This window comes from Poeciliopsis prolifica, unplaced genomic scaffold (genome assembly GCF_027474105.1).
Source record: "Poeciliopsis prolifica strain line A6 unplaced genomic scaffold, Auburn_PproV2 SCAFFOLD017, whole genome shotgun sequence".
NCBI lineage: Eukaryota > Metazoa > Chordata > Actinopteri > Cyprinodontiformes > Poeciliidae > Poeciliopsis > Poeciliopsis prolifica.
The window spans coordinates 3,833,850-3,853,060 of NW_026562392.1; the positions used below are offsets into that span (position 1 = coordinate 3,833,850).

General features: G+C 41.4%; 1 protein-coding gene across 1 annotated transcript in view; it reads right to left on the reverse strand.

The window, feature by feature from the left end:
* The window catches only part of me1 (malic enzyme 1, NADP(+)-dependent, cytosolic), an 87,273-nt gene that overhangs the window by 40,253 nt on the left and 27,809 nt on the right, over positions 1 to 19,211 (reverse strand). Inside the window, exons 2-3 of the mRNA XM_055042030.1 lie at positions 15,043 to 15,176; positions 11,792 to 11,941 (exon numbers count right to left, since the gene is read on the reverse strand). Of these exons, the coding sequence (XP_054898005.1) occupies positions 11,792 to 11,941; positions 15,043 to 15,176 (284 nt within the window). The remainder of the gene's footprint in view (positions 1 to 11,791; positions 11,942 to 15,042; positions 15,177 to 19,211) is intronic.

A 19,211-nucleotide genomic window follows, 5' to 3' on the forward strand; every position in this document is an offset into this window, starting at 1 on the left:
CCATGTTTATATAGTAAATTGTACCTCTGCAGTGGATTGCAGCTGAGCATTAAATACTACATCATTTATTGTACTTTGGAGGAAAGGAAGGGAAGGACACGAAGGGGGCCAGGCGACGGCTCAATTGTGCTCTGAAACTTTGCTGCCGTCACCAGGTGAAGATGTTTAACGGACATAAGCCGTATATTTTTACGCGAGTCATCAAAACCCAGATTGAAATGGCGTCCGAATCTCTGACGAGGCAAAGCAAATAGGAACCCGACTTACTACAACTCCTTTACATCATTGACACAAAAATAACACACGTCATGCTGTTTTGTGGTCAAATATGGCAGAATCTATATCTGGCCTTAATGGAAGACATTTTATACACGTCTGTGAATAATTCAACTGAAATGTCTCCACCCAAGCACTCACAGTAACTGAGTTTAGGCTACAAACGTGTGTAAAACTTTGCCGATATTCCACCAACATAACGAATAAGACACAGTTTTCCAATTTTGGTGTTTTCATTAAACAAGAAACACAATTAAAATCACACGTGAATACGTTTGTTCATGTGACAAGCCATGAAAACACACACATCGTCCTCCTACCCAACAGCCTCCTGTTGTCTTCTCCGTCTTCTACACCAGTAGAAAAAGTCGGTTGCTGATCACGACTTGTGTAATGCAAAACAAGCAGCTTGGTGAAATAAAATTTATTTTAATATGACCTGAAGATCACCTGACACAAAAACGTTTTATCAAAAATAAAAAAACACAAGTTGTTTTTCAAAATTGCCCTGCTTCCATTGCGCCAATTTATTTTTGGAATTCTAATTTGCTTAATTATACGGTCAATGGAAACACAGCTAGTGTTATTCTCTGTGTGGCCTTGCAACGTTTTAAGATCACATCCTAAAAAAAGCCCACCCTAATCTGTAGAGTTGGAACACTTCATCATCCAGCGTGTGTCCTTTCAGATGAGGCCGAGTCGCCTTCAGATGATGCCTTTCATTAGAGGCTTAAGACTTCCTGCAGCTCAGCCTCTGATTTCATCAAAGCGCCCTCCTCAAGACTTCCCATGGCTGTTCGCAGCGCAGTCCTCGTCTCGCTAATAACTTAAACATCACTTCGTTTGGTTTGCGTTTTCAGACTCTCGGCGGCATGTAACAGTATTCACATTCCTCAAAGTTTTCCACATTTTCTCATTTTACAGCCACAAGCTTTGAAGTTTTTGAATGAGGTTTTAAGTGCTACAGAAACACTTATTTTTTATTCACAACAAATATAGGCAACAAGAAAAAAATAGGAAAAAAAAGTTGGGAGAGGGGGGTGTTTATCTGAACTATGAACAACCCATTATTAGACTCCACCAATTAGAAATTTAATTGCAGGATAAATAAAAGCTGTTCTGAGAAGACCTTGGAATCAAATGTTATTACAGCTGAATTTTTTTACGGCACTCTGTTGAACATCTAAAGCTTTTCATTTTTCCAATTTCTTCAGTTTCCCTTAAACAAATAGTGCTTGACATGCATGACAGGTTGATTTTGTTCTCCTTTAAGTGGAGCCCTTCCTCTCTTCCATGTGTTAGATATGTCCCCTATGAGGTTTGTTGTAAACTCCACGAGTCATCTCATGGCGTTTTAATCAATAAATAACTATCTTAAGTTGCAACAACCTCCTTGTTTTGAGTTTGTGACCCTTTTGCTGCTAGCACACCCAAAGTGGGGAGTTTTGTTCCTCCCATGAGCTACTTAATAAATTACATAGACTTGTTCTGTTTTTATGTGTGTCTGGGGTTGTTTCTGCTGTTGTTTGTCTCTCTGGTCGTGACAAACACAGTGAATCAGCTTATTTCAGTTACACCCAGAAGGGCTTTAGCTCAGATCCCATATGACACATATTAGTCTCTGATACTCGTTTGTCAGTATGATTTAAAAGTTGAGTTCTGTTTTGTCAAATCTGACGTTGGTCCTATAAAAACCCCATTTACGGAGATTTTTAGGCCTTGTGCACACGTAGCTGGGTCTCTTATAGAAACAAATATCTCAGCTGCACCTTTTTAACCAATATGATAGACACAGAATTGCTTCAGAAAAGTTTTCAGTCACATGAACCCGCATAAATAGACAAACACGTAGGGAGCAATGTAGAGCAAAGCTAAAACCAATCTCGGCCAATCAGATTGCTTCAAAACAACCATGACTTCCTGCTAGGAGTTAAACATGGCACCAGGAGGTTCATTTCTGTGGACCGATGGATAGGTTTAACTACTTTTTAATAGCATATTATAATATAAAGTTACAAAACATAAGACGATGTCGGTTTGGAAATTATGTCAAAGCAAGTATGTGGATATGTTGCTGCAATTTTTATCGCAGACTTTGGTCAGAGTTTTCATAAATAATTGGTTTTTGTGGAATAAAGCAGATTTTTTTTTTCTTTTGTGGATGACAGGCCAAAATGCATAAAAACGTATCAGTTTTCTCAGATATCTGACCAAGTCTAGTCTTGGTCTGAGATTTGATCATGAAATCCCTGTCAACACTTACTGAGTTACGTGTTGACATGATTTAAATTCACACCGGAAATGAGAGGCGCCCCAGGGAACACCGATACATTGTTCACTTGAAAACAGCTCCAGATACCTGTTTTGGCATGATTTATTCAGCCTCTTATGTCATTGTAGAGGAATGGCGTTTCCACCAAACACAGGGTTTCTATGTGCAGGTTACTTGATTGTCAGTAATCTGTACAACTGCAGAAAGCGAAGTTTTCCTTCCCTGTCTCTCTACAAACTTGGAAAAACAAATAGATAGCATTTGTCCTCGCCCTCTGACTTTCTGAATGCCTGGCTGGCTTTTATTTTTCCAGATCCTGACAGACAGCTGGAGAAGTCAGCCAACTCTTCAATCTCAGAGAGGGAATCCACCCCTGGGATGCTCATGTCCGTAATTCTCCATCAGCCAGATGGATTGGTTTGTGTCACTTCCCTCAAGAAGCCCTCGAACAGGCAGTCTGTCTCTGAAAAGTGCACTATTGGTGTATTTAGACAGTCTGCGTGAAGCGGCGTCATGGAAACACAACCTCGCGCATGACTCAAGCAAGCAGAAGAGCTTTCATCCTGAACTCAGGATTATTTTTCGACAATTACAACATCATCATTTATCACCGGTTAAAACTTCCAGCTGTCAAACAAAATGAAGATAGCTAATATTTACGAGAACAAACTTCAACTGTGATAAAAAAAAGAAAGAAAGAAAAAAAGAAACATTTCTACAGCAGTGCTTTCCCAGTGAGGAGGTGCGTAACTCCCACCCATGGAATAATATACGATCCATCAGGGTTAGAAAGGAAACAGAGATTTTTTTCACCTGAGTCATCCTTGATATTGCTTTGTTTTGCAAACAAATTAAAAATTATTAGAACGTCCACTAAACTTCCCTTGATATCCCAACGCATCGGAGGGAGGAAGATCAGAGTCAGCCATGTTTTGACTCTTAGTGGCGCTTGACCTTTGACCTCCTGCACACAGCCAGTTGCCAGTGTTTGGTCTCAGTTCAGCAGATTAACTGGTAGGACAAGGAAGGACCACTACTTCTACACAGAAAGTCTTTATACCTGAGAGGCTGTGATTAGAGGGCTAGTCTGCTACCATGGTGGTCCGGAGACACACGCACACACACACACACACACACACACACACACACACACACACACACCACACACACACACACACACACACACACACACACCACACACACGCACGCACGCGCACACACACGCGCGCACACACGCGCACACACTTAGTTGAACATGTGGTAATCCATTAAGAGGATTTCTACGGAGACGCCTGTGAGTAAAAAGTCAAATAGAAACTGAGCTGTTTTCCTCTTACTGTGTTGTTCTTGTATACAAATAAGAAAATGATTAATCTTTTAACACATCAGTATAAAATTATCAGCAGCAGGACTTTGTGCAATGTTATTCTGCTAATAATATGACTTTGTTCTAAAAATATTATAATTTTATTCTCATAATTTAAAGACAAATTTTCTTATGTCACTGGCCGTATCACTCATAAAAGTCCAACAAAAAAAATACAAGAAAATATGTTTTTCCAACTACATTTTCTAATTTTATTGACCTTTATCAAACATGTTCATATCATGAATAAACTACGGATGCCCTGATCTGAATATGTCGCCTGCTATACCTTTTTGAGTACTATAATATAAAATGGTGAGTGCAGCGTTCAAGCCTTTCTCCTGTGACCAATTGTTAATTACTTTTTAGAGAAAGTACAAAGGCAACTCACACAGTGAGTGAAAGACTTCACTAAAAACAAGGACTTTGAAATTTTTTTCAACAAATTTTCAACACAGTTCCTGGTTTCAATAGAAATGTGCATCTTATTCTAATAGTCTATTTGGTTAACTGCAGCCATGTTGTCAAAAATATTATCAGATTGGAATAATTAATGCGTTTAATAGATTGAGTAAAAATAAATATGGCTTTCTCCTGTTTTAAGATAATATTGGGGAAGTTTCAAAGCAGATGTGCTTTTTTCAAGAATATTTGCAAAGACAGCTGCTCAGACACTTGGAGATGATGGTGGAGAAAAGACAGAGAGTGAGGCATGCTGGGAGAAGATCTGGTTAATCCAAGTCGACAGCAGTGCTTTCCCAGTGAGGAGGCGCGTAACTCCCACCCATGGAATAATATACGATCCATCAGGGTTAGAAAGGAAACAGAGATTTTTTTCACCTGAGTCATCCTTGATATTGCTTTGTTTTTCTCCAGCTAACTGGGATTTTTCTGAAAGGAGGTCATTTCGTGCTTATTTTGTTTAAAAGAAATATGTATAAATTAATAAAAATAAATAAAAAGTTGTGAATTTGCGAAGAATGGGTCCCAGCGGACATACTTTCCCAAACACAAACTGTTTGTTTGGTCTGCTGTTCAGAGCGGCAGGCGACTCGGCGAGCTCGTAAAATGACAGCGATTGCCGTCGGTGACCCACATCCAAAGATGCTGATTCTGAACAGAGGCAGAAACACTTTGAGTGGTAGTTGCTTTAAAAAAAACTGGGATCAATAAATGAGAGCAGTGAAATTAACTATATGTGTTCTGATATTTGTTTAGGTTTAACAGAACAACTCTGAATAAATTCAATTCAACTTCATTTTATTTTTAATATGGATAAAATATAGGAAACTGGAATATTTTACTCACATTAGACATATGAATTTGATTTCTCCACACATTCCTCCAAGCACTTGTGTCGCATCTTTTGTCGTGAGATTTTGTGAAAATAATACAGTAATTGTCAGTTTGTTTATTGCTATATCATATTATTCGTATTTTAATTAATTATTTTGTGTTACACCATTGGATATACAGTTTTTGTGTCATTATATATGTTATGTTATATATATATATGTTACCTTCAGTTACAAAAATGTTATATATATATATATATATATATATATAAAAATTCCCTTCTCACCCACCGCGGGTGGTTCTTATCCTCTGAGCTCGGGTCCTCTACCAGAGGCCTGGGAGCTTGAGGGTTCTGCGCAGTATCTTGGCTGTGCCAAGGACTGCACATTTCTGGACTGAGATGTCTGATGTTGTTCCTGGGATCTGTTGTAGCCACTGCTCCAGTTTGGGGGTTACTGCCCCGAGGGCCCCGATGACCACAGGCACCACTGTGGTCTTCACCTTCCAGGCCCTCTCCAGTTCCTCCCTGAGGCCCTGGTATTTCTCTAGTTTCTCGTGCTCCTTTTTCCTGATGTTGCAATCACTTGGTATTGCTACATCTACCACAACGGCTTTCCTCTGATGTTTATCCACTACGACAATGTCTGGTTGGTTCGCCATTACCATTTTGTCTGTCTGGATCTGGAAGTCCCACAGGATCTTAGCTCTGGCGTTCTCCACCACCTTTGGGGGTGTTTCCCACTTTGATCTTGGGGTTTCCAGTCCATATTCTGCACAGATGTTTCTGTACACTATGCCTGCCACTTGGTTATGTCGCTCTATGTACGCTTTCCCTGCAAGTAGCTTGCACCCTGCTGTGATGTGCTGGACTGTCTCAGGGGCCTCCTTGCACAACCTACACCTTGGGTCTTGTCTGGTGTGGTAGATCTGGGCCTCTATTGCTCTGGTGTTTAGTGCCTGTTCCTGGGCTGCCAGGATGAGGGCCTCTGTGCTGTCCTTGAGTCCAGCTTTTTCCAGCCATTGGTAGGATTTACTGATATCAGCCACTTGGGTTATTTGCTGGTGGTACATCCCATGTAGGGGTTTGTCCTCCCATGATGGTATCTCTGGCACCTCAACCTCCGTTCCCTGTTGTCTGAGACATTCACTGAGCACATTGTCTGTTGAGGCTTTGTCTCTGATGTATTTATGGATCTTAGTTGTTTCGTCCTGGACAGTGGTTCTCACACTCACTAGTCCTCTGCCTCCGTCCTTGCGGCTCGTGTACAGTCTCAGGGTGCTGGATTTGGGATGGAACCCTCCATGCATTTTTAGTAGCTTTCTGGTCTTAATATCTGTGGCTTTTATCTCCTCCTTTGGCCAGCTAATTATTCCAGCAGGGTATCTGATTACTGGCAAGGCATAGCTGTTTATCGCATGGATTTTGTTCTTGCCATTGAGCTGGCTTCTCAGGACTTGCCTTATTCGTTGGAGGTATTTAGCTGTGGCTCCTTTCCTTGTGACCTCATCGAGGTTGCCATTTGCTTGTGGTATACCTAGGTACTTGTAACTGTCCTCTATGTCTGCTATTGTTCCTTCTGGGAGTGAGACCCCTTCTGTGTGGATGACCTTCCCCCTCTTTGTGACCAGCCGACCACATTTCTCTAGTCCGAATGACATCCCAATGTCAGTGCTGTAGATCCTGGTGGTGTGGATCAGTGAGTCGATGTCTCGCTCACACTTGGCGTACAGCTTGATGTCATCCATGTAGAGTAGGTGACTGATATTGGCCCCATTTTTGAGTCTGTATCCGTAGCCAGTCTTGTTGATAACTTGGCTGAGGGGGTTCAGGCCTATGCAGAACAGTAGCGGGGACAGAGCATCTCCTTGGTATATGCCACATTTGATGGACACTTGTGCAAGTGGTTTGCAGTTGGCTTCAAGGGTGGTTTTCCACAGCCTCATCGAGTTTGCAATGAAGGCTCTCAGAGTCCTGTTGATGTTATACATCTCTAAGCATTCAATGATCCAAGTATGCGGCATTGAGTCATAGGCTTTCTTGTAATCAATCCAAGCCATGCACAGGTTGGTGTGTCGGGTTTTGCAGTCTCGGGCAACTGTGCGGTCTACGAGGAGTTGGTGTTTGGCTCCTCTGCTATTTACACCGATACCCTTCTGTGCCGTGCTCATGTGTTTATCCATGTGTTTGCTTATCTTGGCCGCTATGATGCCTGACATGAGCTTCCAGGTTGTGGAGAGGCAGGTTATTGGTCGGTAGTTGGGTGGGACTGGACCCTTTGATGGATCCTTCTGGATTAGGATTGTCCGCCCTTCAGTTAACCATTCAGGGTGAGTCCCACTTTGTAGCAGCTGGTTCATTTGGGCTGCCATTCGCTCATGGAGAGCAGTGAGTTTCTTTAGCCAGTAGGCATGGATCATGTCAGGCCCTGGTGCTGTCCAGTTTTTCATACCTGAGACTCTATCTTGGACATCTGTCACAGTGATGGTTACCGGGGCTTGCTCAGGGAGGTTGCTGTGGTCCTCTCGTAGAGAGATCAGCCACTGTGCATTGCTGTTGTGGGACGCCTCCCTTTCCCATATGCCTTTCCAGTATTGTTCCGTCTCCAGCCTTGGTGGGTCTGCTCTGTTGTTATTGTTACCCTGCCATTGAGAGTACACCTTAGCTGGTTGAGTGGAGAAGAGCCGGTTAATCCTTCTGGATTCATTCTCCCTTGTGTATCTCTTTAGGCGGCTGGACAAGGCTTGGAGCCTCTGTTTGGCAGTCTCGAGTGCTTCAGGTATGGGCATCTGCCTGTACTTTCTGGGTACTGGTCTTTTCATTGCACCCTTGTGGAGCTCTGACAGTTGGCTCACTTCCCTCCTTGTTACCTTGATTTTAGCCTCTAACCGTCTTTTCCATGGTGGGTATTGGGTCTCATGGTTGCTCTTATAGCCAAGTATCTCAAGGATCACTGATGCTGAGTTGTAGATCAGCTCATTGGTTTCTGTTATGGTGTTGGTAGGGATCGTTCTCAATGCTGCATTCACATTCTCAATGAGACTTTCAGATGGTACTTCACTCAGCCGTTGTAATTGGCGCCGGGGAGGCCTGGTTGTCATTCGGGTCATGATTCTCTCTCTCAGGTCAGCAGCTGTCTCGTTCAGCTCTGTTTCGCTCATTGGGGCCGTGTATCCCCTCACTGGGTGGGGACTTGTAGTTAAGTCCCCACAGTCCTGACATCCGGGTTCCTCCCTTTTGCCGTAGCATTTGTGTTGTATCTCGTCAATCTCAAGTTGTGATAGCAGTTGCCGTTTGCGGATGTTGGAACACTGAGCTACTAGTTGTTTAGCGCTTAGTGTTGACTGGGGATGTCGAAGTAACCATTCCTCCCCAGTCTTTGCATGTAACCTCTCTCACTAGGGTTACTTGAGTAGTAGCATTCCAACAGATCCACATTTTCATCTCTCGCCCATTTCCGTCTTGTTCCAGTAGCCCATTTGTCATCAAGGTGCTCTGGTTCCCCAACACCTGACGCAGACCTTGTTTGGCCGGGCGACGTCTGAGCCGGCATGTTATGCAACTTAGTATCTCTCATGGTATGAGGTAGGCAGTAGCTTGAAGGGTCTTGCCTAAGGACCCAGACTGGATTCGAACCCTGCCCTCTCGGGTGATATACTGATGCCTTATGTATTGAGCTATCCAGTCAGCTATATATATATATATATATATATATATATATATATATATATATATATATATATATATATATATATATATATATATATATATATACATACATGAATCTTTAAAAAATTTTGGCCTCGTGAATTTGGCCTCTGTCTCTTTAAGAAGCTCCAGCACGGCATCATTTTTCCATTATACTATTTACAACCAGTCTTAGCTGAGTTGGAGTGAAAAGTAGTTTGCATGATGAGCTCAGAACAGGTGCAGTTTCAGCAGGTGTTTGTTAATTGTTGTTGCTGCTGCTAGTCTAGGGTAGTCTAGAGAGTGAGGAGTGCTCTGTTACGAGGAAATAAATGGCATTTTGCGAGAACAAACGTTTGTGGCACTCCAATAATTGCCACGGGAGATTCAAAGAGTTCTCGAACATGAATGAATCAAAGCAACACTCCAGGTATGTTTTTGATGAGGGAATAATATTATAACATGATGTAAAGCTTTAAAAAAAAGTCAATTTTACATAATACCTCAGAAGAGAAATGGCTTGACTGAAATCTGTTGGGGCTTGTCAGAAATATACCAGCTGGATTCTGGCTAGCAGACCCCTGCCCAAATTAAAAAAAAAAAAAAACAACAACACACACACCACCTATAGAAGCTGTGGGATCTGGCAGAAGTACCTGCTCACATGCACAACCACTGAGGCGGAGTGTAAAAGCTGACTCTTCCTGCCAGCTGAGTGTGAGAAGAGGGAAAGCAGGATGGAAATAGTTTCCAGTAAGTTCTGCGTGGATGGAGAAACGGGGAGATGTTGGATAACGGCGATGTGCACATGGGAGAATTTGTTTTGCCAAGGCATTTCTAATTCATTAGGAAAACCCGTCATTCCACAACTAATCATAAGCACAAGAATAGCATGACTGAAATCATCACCAAACAAAGCAACACCACTGCACAGCGAGTGGCCAGTTGGGGGAACATCCTCAAAAATCTATGGCTATTTGGAACCTTGCCATATTCCTAATGGATGCCATGTTTCAAAGAATTTCCAAGATCTTTGGATTCCAAGAGTATTTTTAAAAGGTTGGCTGGACTGTGTTCCCAGAATATTCATCCTTTTAATTGTTTAAAACAGCAGTAAGTGTGTTGTGAGAACGAGAGGGTTCAAAAGACAATGGGGTGGTCTTTCTCCTTTGATGCTAATTAGAGTAAAAACACTCAAAACCTCATGGATCTGGTTAACATCAGGGAGCAGATTCAAGAAAAACACATTGTAGCCCTGAATACACCTCTGGTGGAGGTAATGGGAATGGGGGGTGTGGCTCTCAGTTGGTTGCTGCTGCCGGGGGTTTTGGAGGAGTTGCTTTCTGGGAAAGACGTGGACCAGACGACCCTACAGGGAAACACAATTTATTTAAAAAGGTTCTGACACGTGTGTGAGAATGGAAGTGTGGGAGAAGAAAATTTCATAACTCTGACTAAGAATGTACTTTTTCCACTTGAGACCGGGGCTCCCTTGATTCCACTCGGATATTGTTCCCTCTGTTCTCCATTAATTTCCAAACTGAAACTCTGCTCCCAGGAACCCAAACACACTCTGTACTTTGAGGTCCTTCAGCATCTTTGGCATCTTTTGGACTTATGTTGAGCAAAAGCCTCAGCCACAAATGCTGAACCGCTAAAGTTTTTACCCGTCGGCCATCATCACGTTGGATGCTGCTAAGTTGTCTATTTCTGTTTTCACTTACCTTGTTATCAAGGGAGAAGTGCAATGTAAGTAGTTATTTATAGTTTTTTTTTTAAAGTGATATATATCTGGAGAATTGCATTCAAATGTCTTTGTGCAACGTTTCATTGTTGCGCAATAACAATAAATATTCTATTCTAATTTGGCTCTACCTCCATCTGACAAGGGAAAGTGTACGGCACAACTGCTAACCTACCAAGAAATGGACGTCCGTGTGAGCTAACAGATGTAGCAATAAAGGAGATTAATCAGGGAAACAGACACAACTCGGGTAAATCTAAAATAAATCTACATTTTCCTTGTCAAAGCAAGGAACCCTGCTCTCACTTCCAAATGAATGAACGCAGTCACTGAACATTGCTTTCTCAAATCGAACACTGATTAAATGAAACAACTGAACACAGAGCCAGAGAGTCCAGTTTCAACATAAGTTGGGAGAACTATAGTTTTGATTGATAAGTGCAATCAGAAATTACTTAGCCAGGGAGTTTATGCATTTACACAATGCCAAAACGACATTTGCAGTCATTCAAAGACTGCATGTTTCACAAACCAAAGTGTTCATGATGTACAATCAAATTTGGATGTCCTACCAGTGGGTGATTTCCTAAACTCCCAAGTGGGAGTTTGAACTCATGTGGTACGAATTTTTTCCACTGTTCTTTGTTATACTAACGAGACAAAAAAAGCAACAGGTTCTCCCCTCGGAAAGGAACAAAGGCTGGCAGCAGCTCCTGCATGATGAGTTGGTTCCTTCCAGTCGACTCCATGTGCTGCGTTTGTAAAGAGGCTGGCATGTCCAGTGGAATGATTTTGCCACACATCCAGCGATTCAAGTGTAATGGCAAAACAGAACAAGAGGCACTGTACAGCAATTAATAAAAACCGGGTGGGGTCACGCTCCCATGAACTGAACAATGAGATAAAATAACAACACATTCTTTCTTTTGAGATCAAGGCATGCTTCTGACGCTACCAGGTTTACGCCACAAACCAAAGGGAGGTAAATACACTGGACTAAAAATTAAATATCACAACAGGAAAGAGACACAACTCCAATAACAATGAAGATTTGACAGCAAATGTCTACAAAACATGAAAATGTGGGAGGTGTTTAAGAAAGGTTGATGAAAATGACCAAACAGCAAAGCGATTACCAGTAATGTGATCTACCTTGGTCTTCTAAAGATGAGGCCGTACTGCTGGCAGGCCAGGCCCACAGTGGGAGTGTAAAGAATGGGCATGAACCTCTCCACATCCGATGTTATGAGTCGGTAGAAGAGCTTCTCGTTCCGGTCCATGAGCGCCATCAGGAACACATACCTGCAAGAGTCAGAGAACAAAGAGAAGCTGTCAAACCTTAACGCTCTCCGCATCTCAGTGATGACGTTTGCTAAACCGAATTCTTAAACTCAGACATCTGTATGGGTGCAATCACTGTACCGTACAGCAAAAACGCTGCGTGAGCAAACTGCACTCAGTTCCGATTTCTGCAGAACAATTATTTTTAAAGCCGTTTTTGTTTTACTTCCAAATGACTGAAAAAACACACAAGATGAAAGTGAACCTGCAGACATGTGACACAAGCTCTTTGTTCCATAGGCCGAACGGGAAATGAAGGCATGTGTGTGACCTAAATTAAGCGCTGTTTGCCAGAAAGGACTCAGTTCCTAATCAGGGAAGTTTCCATAAAGCCATGAACACAAGGTGACTGTTGTTGAGAGGAAGAGCAGCATGCAGGCTTTGTCTGTTTTAGGTTAGGCTCCACCAGCTGCTGGACTGTGTTCCCAGAATATTCATCCTTTTAATTGTTTAAAACAGCAGTAAATATATGTTTAAAAAGGTGAATTAAAAATAAAATTAGCATTAGAAAACAAACAAACAAAAAAAATGTTCTTGCATCTTATTTCCTTACCATCTGCTTTATGTCTGTCCACTAAACAGCAAACTGATGAAAGATTTCTGTTATATGGAATAACAAGATCAAACTGCTGTTTGCAAAAACCCAAAGTCTGTCTGCTGAGGGAAACCAGAGGCTGTGATGGACGGACAACAGCCAACTGAGGTTTAAAGGGGTGACATTTTGCATTTTACAGCACAATTGAGTAACTATCTTACCTTCAGTCGTCATAAAAATGCTATGTATGTCCAATGTTACTTAAAGGAAATTTGATTTAGTAAATTAACACCATGAAACTGGGCCTTAGGCTCTTCAAAAGCTCCTGCTCTTTCTGAAACTCCACCTCCAGGAAATCATCACAGCATTGCTCCTCTATTAACTCTTCAACACCTATTAGCAATGTTGCATTGAGACCTAGCTGGTATAATGAGCTCAGTAGATGCGCAGATCTACCAGATGTTTGCCAATTGTTGCTGGCTAGTCTGAAGGTGAAACTGCATATCCAAGGTTTAGCTAGGTCAGCCCAAGTGTTTTGCACAGCTGAATGGTTGCCACGAGAGATTAAAGGATTTCTCAAACATGCATGAAAGAATCTCGGCAACACTCCAGGCTTGTTTCTGATGAGGGAATAAAATTAAACCTTAGGAGTTCATCTCGGTCATGGGCTCAATCCGACAAGCACTGAGAATCAGTTTCCAACACCAACCGATCTAGATTTATACCAAACAAAGAGACCAAGCGAGCTAATTATTTTATGTTTCCAGTAGGACTTCACTTCAAAAACCAATCTGAACTTTCCCTGTAAACCAGTCACCCATCATAGCACCATACGTCTCGCAAATGTAGTTTAATGCATTAAATGCAGAGACATATAGCATTGTTTTACAAGCAGTGCTAATTTTTCTTGAACTCAGAGCAATAATGAACAAATCCCAGATGCTTTTTAAACTTGTAACTGATAGAGGGTTAAGTTGCGAGGGAGTGATGTTATTCCTACATGAGCGTTATAACTTTTACAACTTTTTCGGTAAATGGAACACAGCCTGAATCACCACATCAAGTTTCAACACATCACTGCAGATTGCTACTGCTAAATTGTGTGCTGGGCCCTGCTAAAAAAGCAGTGAGGAATTATAAATCATGGTGGGTACTAGTCCTGCCTCGGAAAGAGCAAGAAAAACACACCACTGCATCATAAAACAGTACAATAAATGCTGATGAATTTTGGCTTCTGAACATCAGCTGCTTCATTTTAGAGCTGCTGTGGAATATCTTCCCTTTTTTTTTTTTTCTTTTGCACTAATTACATGCATATGTCTTCATTACAGTTGGGAATCCACCTCTCCTGATAGAGTGGTCACGCCATCAATCAAAATCATAACCATGTTCTTGCTGTGCGGATCTCCTAAAATATACAGCAAAAATGTCAGACGACTGATGAAAATGGAACTGAAAGCTCATATTTTAAAAAGTCATCTAAATAAACGATGACATCCAGCAATCAGTACCAAAGCAGAGCTACTTTGAAAACAGACAGGAGCTTAGTTTCCATTGTCCATACAGCTGCACAAAAAGAACTTCACTTAATGGAAATGCGCTGATTTATATTAAAAAAAACAACAACTACGCGCTAGGACGAGGTTTTCTCTGGCTGTGTCGAACAGGCCTGTCGATCTCCCGCTCCCTTCTTCCCTCATTCGTGAACAAGATCCCGAGGCACTTGAACTCCTCCACTTGGGGCAGGAGACCCCTGCCCCGACCCGGAGAAGCCACTCTACCCTCTTCCGGCTCAAGACCATGGCCTCGGATTTGTCACTTTTTCTCTCTGAGAAAATGTAGAATAGTGCAGTTTTGGATGAGCACCTGATGATTGAGGGTTGGGTTATGGAAACCCACATTTGTTGATGATTTCAGCTGCTTAAAACACAGATGTTAACTCTAGTCCTGGTGGGCCACTTCCCTGCAACTTTTAGATGTGCCTCTGCTGCACCACACCTGAATAGAATAATTAGATCATTAGCTCTGGAGAACTGATCTACACAAAGAGGAGGTAATTAAGCCATTTCATTCCAGTGTTTTGTACCAGTGGCACATCTAAAAACTGCAGGATAGTGGCCCTTGAGGACTGGAGTTTGACAGCCCTGGCTTTAAAGAACCCAAAATGAAAGGTTAGCACATTGGTTGTGTAATGCTCGCAGCCAGTGGGTTGAAACGTGCAAGTTAGCGTGCAAGAAGCTTTTATTTCATCACAAAGGACTTTGTAAAAACAGAGAAGAAGGACTAAATGGAGGAAGAGTGGAAAAGGAGGTCAGGGAGCATGAAGTAAAATTAATGGTATGAGAAGACAGATGATCTCAGAGGACTGATAGCTAATCTGCCTTCTGTGTTTTGAAAGGCTCTGCTCAAAGGATCTGGTTGCACAAACAGAGGATCAGATGAGATTTAACTCATGCACAGGATAACATACGAAGTCTGTTGGAATGCACCGCGACATCCTGGCTGGTTTCCTGCGGAAGCGTCTCACCTGTCCAGGTCGTCCCTTTTCATGTCGTAGTTTTTGAGGACTCTGAGCATCTGGACGTCCTGGCTGACGAAGCAGGGCGGCACCAGGCCGTGGATCCCCAGGTGGAGACGCTCCTCCAGGGAGAAAGCCATTTCCTGTAAGGACAAAGATTTTGACAGTGTGCGGAGGACGTGTGACGATCACCCACACACAGCGGCTGAAACCAAACACGGCCAGCGAGTAACTAAATTACTTATCTGATCCAGTGGTGATATAAAAGTGTTTATACCTCTTTGGAGTTTCTCAATATTTTGTCATGGCAAAAAGTCTAGGCCAGATTTACCAAGGGGGCCAGGGAGGGTTCAGTGATTTTCATGGAAGCACAGAAAAAAAGATCAGGAAAAAAACAAAAACAACAGCCAATATTTCATTATTTAATATATTAATGGTTAAACAAATATTTTGCATATTTGTTGAAGCTATCACTGTTGTTAATCGTTAATTTAAAAAAAAAAAGAAAAAAAATTGAGCTCCTTTGATTTTTCCCAGTGCGTAATACAAACAACCAATCAGAGCCAGGAGGCGGGTCTTATCTTTGAACGCTAAGGCTACTTAGCATAGCCACCTAAGATAGCATTTGAACTGTTTTGCTAGAAAGGTAAACAGCCATCAGGGTACAGGAGGATGATTGACAGCTGTAAGGCCCTCCCCCTGGCTCTGATTGGTTGTTTTGTTGGTGCATTTCTTCGGAGGGCAGCTCAGGGAGGATGTGGAGGAGATGGATCTTTTCACAAATCGTCTGTCTCATATTGTACTATGGCAACATGGTGACAATTTGAAAAAATATGTAAAAAATTTTTTTAAATAAAAGTTCCATACTCCTCTTTCCATGTCTAGAATCGTCCATGGATTTGTGGATTGTGGATTTTCATGAGAAATAATCCTGTCAATAAAAATTTTCCCTACCACTATGGATCTCTGCTACTTTTCCAGAGTTAGTTCCACATGTTTATAGGTTTGAAGTTACGCCATGCTGAATGAATATCATCACCTTCCTATAATAATGGCCCAAGTCATTTTATTATTTTTCCACAAAAAGTCATCAACTCTGTGATTTATGCAGACAAAAAAAAGAAAAAAAAATCACTATTGGCAAAAAAAAAGAAGACATTTTTAAGAAGGGAACGATATGATACGACACTAAATTCTAAAAGTGGCTGGAAACATGCTGCACAGATTATTTTTTAATGGAAGAAACATAGAACCACAAATATTTCCTTCAGTTCCAAAATTGATTCTGGACATGCTTTTTCAAAAATTATTGTCATTTTAATTTTTATTTAAAGTTTGAAAACGCGTATGCACACCAATTCAAAAGCAGATGGCAAAATCCCCGTCAAAGCGAGGAACAAAAAGAATGTTCCTCGCTTTGCCAAAGCAAGAGTTAAACTTACTTTGCAGGGAGGGAGAGAAATCGCTGGCCAAACAGTCTTACAGGACAGGATGTTTATTCTCTGGCATATACTTCAGGGCAAGTAAGACGAACAGCGGGTCAGATGAACTCAACAAGTTACAGGAATGTAGGTGTAATAGTGGTTCGGCACATGTATTGTGTTCCATCAAAATTAAGTGTTGCTTCAATGTTTGACGTGTAGTGCAGGCAGTTTTCTACACTTTGGCACGCTTCTGATTATCCATGAGAGATTTAGTTCCCCTATGTTCTCAATTTATAAAAATCTGTCCCACAGTGACATAAAATTACTAAGGTTTTGTTTTTGTTTTTTTTACTCTGCAAAGAATCAAAACGTGATTCATCTTCAAGTTTGAATGTTCCTCCCAATAATTGTTCGATACTAAATGACTGAAAAGCTGGAGTTGGAAACTCCCTCATTAACCTTTTTTGTTTTTCTTAAAAAAAAAAAAAGAAAAAAAAGCAGAGTTCAGTTTCATTTAACCACAACAAGGTCTGAATACAGCCTGTAGAATCAAGAGGTTTCTTAAGTAGAACCTGTTGGACAACATGAAGTAGACCATGAAGGCATCACAGAAATGCACTAACTCAGGAACAATGTGGAAAAGGTTAAAAAGGCATTTCTAAGTTTTTAGGACTCAAGCGAAATACAGTGAGAACTATTATTCACAGGCTGAGAGAACAATTAATGGATCGACAATAAATAAATAAACAGACTGGGGAAAAACAATGGGATTAACCGGAAAGTTTCAAGGCCAAAACCACCTGTGCCACAGCTGGATTAAAAGAGCACAAATTTTGATTAACCTCAAGACTTTTTGAAAAATATCCTGTTACATTAACAATCTCTGTCTGTCTGATTTTACAATGTGCTAAATGATTTGAGACACTTTTGTGCAACAAAAAAGCAAAAACAGTAGAAGTTTGTGGGAAAGCCAAAACCTTTCTCAGAACAAAACAATTTTGTAGGAGACATACAGCTTAGCTTTGATATGTAAAACACATGGAACATAAAAAGTGGCATGTCAAGCCGTGGTATGCGGTGTTTGATTACCGCCACGATAAGGAATTCTGATACATAAACACAATCAGCGGCGGCATGCATTTGTCTGTTTTACTGGACTCCTGATAATCCTAACAGGTTGACATGACACATATTGTTAACATTTCTCCAGCTTGTAACAGAGCAATACAGATTGATTGGACGCCATTTCTTTCTTTAAAGTGAAAAATCTCATTCTGATCCATTCTTTGTCGGGACACAAGGGTTGGTATCTCAGGTTATGTCGTTTCTAAATGTGTGAAGGAGAAATGTTTATTTTCTTACACACAAAGCAATCACTTATGTCGCTCTACAGTTCACACCAAGGAATGCTCAGAGAAAAGATTTCTAGTCGCCTCGTAAATCTTCTGACCCGCCAGGTTGTTTTTCCCTGAAGGAGCTTTGTTCCAGCCTGGTGTTGAAGGGACCGTTGTTTGCTGACAGTCTGGTGTGACCTCCACTCTCAGAGTCACTGACTCTTGAACAAACTGCATACAGAAAACGGACACTAACGCCCTCTGAACTTTTACGGCTTCCTGTCTTGCTCACCGTTGACAACCAGCTGCAAATCATAAAGGAATCCCGCACCTGCTGCATTGCAATTTGTAACTTTCGGGGCCGCCTCACCTTTGACCTTTTGCGGTTGTTTCAAAGAGAGGACGCTGATCTTCCTGCGGACACAAAGCCCACCTGTGCCATCGTTTATTAATCAACTCATGTGAGGGGGAAAAGGTTTATATTTACTGACTGATCGCTCAAGAAGAAAGTAGAGGACAGTAGACAACCCAAAAATTGTACAACTAAGAGTAGCACTAATTCAAGTCATGCAAAAGTAAAAAATAGCTGTCCAAGAAATTCCTCAAGGGCAAATAAGTATTTTATAAACAAGTGTCTCGAGTACCGAATCATCAATCATTTCATATTTAAAAATGACATCATCAGCCAGGCCAAAATATGAAGTTCTGTGGAAATTTTCATGTTTTAAGCATCAAAATAAATGATTTTTCTTTTCTCAAACCAGTTTCTTTCAAAATAAAATGTATGAAGCTTTAACAAAAACTACAGGTGTGTGCGCGCATGTGTGTGTCTGGCGCATTGTTGGTTAGAACTAGCTTGTTCTTCATTCAGCAGATTACCAGCAGCAGGACGAGCAGGACAGAAGTTTTACTAAAGTAAGAGTCGCCATACTTCAAAATAAAATGACTCATGTAAAAGGAAAAAGTTCAGTGAAGCAAAAAACACGCCAAGATACTTTTTTTCTTCCCCAAAATACAAATGTAATTAAGTAAATGTAACCAGTTGCTACCCAACGCTACAAATGCATTGTAACGTTGGATGCAGAGTGGCATCCGAGTTGAACCCGGGACAGCAAGACGGACAGCAACTCCCTTTTAGCAAGAACAGTTCGCGGTTATAATGTAGTAAAATGGGAAGAGATTTATTGGCAATGAATGCTGCGTCGAGGAACACTACCTACCAGATGCTGACTGCCACGAAAAGAATGAAGCCAGGCACTTATAAACTGCAATGTTTACAGTTTTTCAAAGCCCCTGGCACTTTAAGCATGTCTGGTTGTGCTAAAACATTTCTGAGGTATTACAAAAAAAATTGAGATCAAATGCAACACCTGAGAGAAGTAGAGAGGCATTTATCACCTAACACTAAGTTTGATTGCAG